Source organism: Carex rostrata, chromosome 14 (assembly GCF_964058835.1).
Source record: "Carex rostrata chromosome 14, lpCarRost1.2, whole genome shotgun sequence".
NCBI lineage: Eukaryota > Viridiplantae > Streptophyta > Magnoliopsida > Poales > Cyperaceae > Carex > Carex rostrata.
This window is the reverse complement of record NC_135931.1, coordinates 9,245,485-9,249,785: the sequence shown is the minus strand read 5'-3', so window position 1 is coordinate 9,249,785 and position 4,301 is coordinate 9,245,485. Positions and strand designations below refer to the sequence as shown.

Sequence of the window (4,301 nt, the reverse complement as noted above, 5' to 3'; positions counted from 1 at the left end):
AACCCAATACCCCAGCTTCTAAAGTGAATCTAATTCTTTAAGGCCCTGTTCGGCTGCACAGTGGGAATGAGAATAGGAACGGGAATAGAAAAAGTTTGAACTAAAATTTACTGTTCACGTGGGAAAAAAAAAATTCAGTCTGAGTAAATTTTTTTTCTCACGTGAACAGTATTTTCGGGATTACATCCGAACAGGCCCTAAATTTGTTGTTTTCCAATACAACATATATTAGAGCTTGAACAAGCTCTTTGTTGTTGGAATAATTGCTAAATTACTATAATTCCATGCCTGTCAATCAATATATTACTAAGAAAGTTCACAAGCATATCAAGAACGTAGAGTCATTATATATATTTCATCAAAAATGTAAAGTTCTTGTGTGTTAAGTTCATAAATTTATTATAATACTCCACCAATGAATTTTCCGTCAAGGTTGGCATCACACATTATGGTTCAACAGCAAGCTAGCCAATGAGTTAGGAGGTGGTGGTGGAAGCTTTTGGAAATCATTAGCATGTGATATATATATTTCTTTAGTTGCACTAAGAATTTTAATTATGCTTTTATTGTAAGTATCCGTTAAATAGGATAAGGAAAAAGACACTCCTAGGCTGTCTCCTCACTTCTCTTGCTAGGAACATATCTGGCAAATGCTAATTATGTATGGACATTCACACTTATACGGCAGTGTGTGAGCTCATGATTAGCAGCTTTGTTTGTCCCCGAAATGACAAACCATATAATTGGGTGATGCTTCATTTAAATTATTTTCTGATGTGGTGGTGCTACCAAATATGTTCTCTTAATCTGCATGATCACCGGCTAACAATCAGCAAACATGTTGTACGTAACAGAAACAGAGCTACGTTCATCGTCAAACAAAGGATTTTATATTTTTCCTTGACATTTAAAACAAATTTTCTAATTTCAGTTTAACAATGCAACTGTGTCAATTTATTTCAATTTAAATTGAAACAAAAGTTCCTTTTTACCGTCCAGTAGTATGACAAAATAGAAAATTAGCATCCCCACCCAAAAAAACCCAAAAAAAATATAAAAAGGGTGCTAAATTTTATGGCTCAGTGAATAACCTTAGCGGCTTGGAAGATTATATTATAGTATAGAAACAGAAGAAACTAAAGAGAGGATCTCCTTAAAGCTTCTTTTTTCACTTCAATAATTTGAAAGTGTGAGCATGTGTTAGCAACTCTACATAGCATCTTTCATTGCAAAGGAAGAAAGTACCAGTAAACACCAATAAGAAAAAGAAACGGAAAAAGAAAGATAAAAAAAAAAAAAAAAGGCCATGCCACTTCTCATTTTCATGGCTAAAAAAACCCACGCTTTACATCAACCTTTAACAAAAGCTCTCATCAGACAGTCAATTAAAAACCCTATGGTAAAAAATCACTAGTCTTTAATAGTCTTAGGCTCAATATCCTTCAACAACCCAACAATCTGTTGCATAGCGGGTCTCTTAGATGGTAAATCTGCAGTGCACAAGTACCCGATCCGCAATGCCTCCTCCATTTCCTTTTCCAACCCGGTATCTCTAATTTTCGGGTCAATTATTCTTGGCCCTTGTCCTTTCTTCACCATGGCTCTAGCCCAACCAACGAGATTACCTTCCTTTGAATCCAGGTAATCATCACCTAATGGTTTCTTACCCGTTAATAGCTCTAACAATACCACCCCAAACCCATACACATCTGACTTGGTTGTTGCCCCTGCAGCTGAAGGAGTTCCAGTATCTGAAAATTCCGGTGGCTTATAACCATGCGACCCATTAGAGATTTCCTCATCTGGTTTCATACCTGCAATCATAGACAGCCCAAAATCTGCCAACCGGGGCTCCATTGAGTCATCCAAATATATGCTACTCGCTTTCACATCACGGTGCACAATTTGTGGTATACAACCATGGTGTAAAAATGCAAGTGCTCTAGCTGTTCCTAGTGCAATTTTGTGCCTAAACCGCCATGTGGCTGTTCCTTCAGGGGTAATTTGGACATTTCTCATGTTATCACCATTTTCATCCTCCTCCCATGTGTCACTACTCCAATCCTCAGTACTTTGCACCCCCAGGGGCAAGTCATGAAGTAAGTTGTGCAAATTACCATTCTCCATGTACTCATATATGGCAATTCTCTGTTCACCAGCTAGACAATAGCCAGTAAGTGGTACCAAATTCGGATGCTTGATTCGACCTAGCCGTTCAAGCTCTCTCTCAGCATCTTGGTCTGTCATGGTCAAACCATGTACCAACACCTTGACAGCCACTTGTATACCTCCTTGAAGAAAACCCCTATACACGGGACCAAAACGCCCTTCAGCTAGTAAGGTGCCTCGGTCAAAGTTTGATGTCGCAGCTAATAGATCAGAGAATGTGAAGTTTACCAATGGTTTCTCAAAAATTATGACTGGTACAGAGGTAGCAACTTTCACATCAGCAACCCAAGTGGTTGAGTCAGTTTGGAATGAGAAAGGACCTGACATGCTATTTTCTTCCCTGTTAAATGAGTTTTGTTTCACCTCCATTGGTTTGCTTCTTTTTCTTAACCCTAAAAAGAGGCACACCAACCCTAAAACCAAGCAGAGAGATGAAAGAGACACGGCTAAGATTAGACCAAGGCGTTTGCTTTTTGATTCCTTATTTTTCATGTGATCCGGGTCCACGGCAATCGGACAGTCATTGTGGGACCCAATAAAGGCTGTTCTGTAAGCATCGAGTGAGAAGTGGGTCTCACACACAGTGAGGTTATTGTAAGAGAAATTGAATTTTTGCATACCGGGTATGTTTTTCTCTAATGGCTCAGGGATCTGACCGGTGAGGTTGTTTATGGAAAGATCAATATTTTGGAGGTCTTTAACACTAAAAACTGGAATTTGGCCAGAAATATTGTTTTGTGATAAGTCTATGGTTTTCAAACTAACCAATTGAGAGAAATCAGATGGTATCTGTCCAGTTAGGTTAGTTTTAGACAAATTTAGGTACTCCAAACCAGACAGCTTCCCCAGTGAAGGGAAATTTTGGAGTGAGAATTTATTAAATGCAAGGTTTAGATGCTTGAGCGATCCATTCCAGTCTAAACCATCAGAAAATTTACCAGTAATTTCATTCATTGACAAATCAAGGTACTCCAAGGAGATAAGATTTATATTTGGAATAAGTCCCTGAAATTGGTTATTGCTCAAGTCTATGGTCTCCAATAGGTCATTAAACACAGCCGGTATAGGCCCTTGAATGGAATTGGATGAAAGATTGAGATATGAAAGAGAAACAAGGCCTGAAATATCAGGTAAGGACCCATTCAGCAGATTATTTGACACATCAATGGATAATAACTTCTTGCAACCAATAATTGCAGCAGGAAAGGACCCGGTAAACCTGTTGTGACCCAAATTAAGAAGAGATAAGTTCTCGATTGACCCCAATGCAGTCGGTACAGCTCCAGTGAACATATTATGCGAAAGATCGAGTATTTCTAGTGCCCCAAAATTACCAATGTTGTTTAGTGAAGATTCACTTATGTTATTGAAAGAGAGATTTAGAGATTTCAGAGAGCTACCCAATTCCCATATGTCAAAGGAGAGAGAGGTAATGTTATTATTGCTTAGATCCAGGTGTTGAAGCTTGGTAAGCTTTCCAATGGTGCTTTCAGGTATGGGGCCTTTGAGACCGAAACCAGATAAGGATAATCCGGTGATGCTTACTGTGTTGGATCCGCAAGAGACTCCAGTCCACGTGCAGACTGGAGAGGAGGTGGAAATGGACTTGTAGCCCATTTTCGTAAAGAATTCGGAGAGGAAGGAGGCATCTGTGTTAGGGTCTTGAGAGGTCGAGCTTTCAAAAAGGAGTAACAGAGAGAGAACCAATGCAACGGTGTAGAGCCTCATTTTTGGAGAGAAAGAGAAGAAGAGGGCAGGAGACAGGAGAGATTCGTCAGCTCCAAACCCTCTTGAGTTTTGCCTTGCTGTTAGAGGAAGAAAAAGTAAAAGGAAAATGTCATGAAACAAAAATCCATTTTAGGTGGGGGGGGGGGGGGGGGGGGGGGGGACTATTTGGGCAAGAATGAGAAAGAGAAATGCTGAGGAGAGTAGAACCATTTGGTGAGAAGATTTAGAAATGAACATATAAAGCCTAGAATACGCAGAAAGACCTGGTTAACTTTTCCTCGTTATTTTCTTTTTTTTTATTCACCTCTCTCTCAGTAGAAAGCTTTGTAGGAGTAAAAGGCAAGTGCTTTGGCTGGGAATGGGAATGTGAGCTTGGGATTTTTCGGTGGATCATGCGTGACAGC

The 4,301-nt window shown here is 39.5% G+C and overlaps 1 protein-coding gene across 1 annotated transcript; it reads right to left on the bottom strand.

The window, feature by feature from the left end:
• Positions 1-1,198: 1,198 nt before the first annotated feature.
• LOC144565335 (Leucine-rich repeat protein kinase family protein) lies at positions 1,199-4,301 on the bottom strand. Its single transcript, XM_078315060.1, has one exon. It carries the CDS (start codon positions 3,895-3,897, stop codon positions 1,411-1,413), a length of 2,487 nt encoding a protein of 828 aa, XP_078171186.1. The 5' UTR covers positions 3,898-4,301; the 3' UTR covers positions 1,199-1,410.

What these genes read in the sequence shown, in the direction of transcription:
- LOC144565335 (XM_078315060.1), bottom strand. Translation starts at nt 3,897, where the DNA reads ATGAGGCTCTACACCGTTGCATTGGTTCTCTCTCTGTTACTCCTTTTT.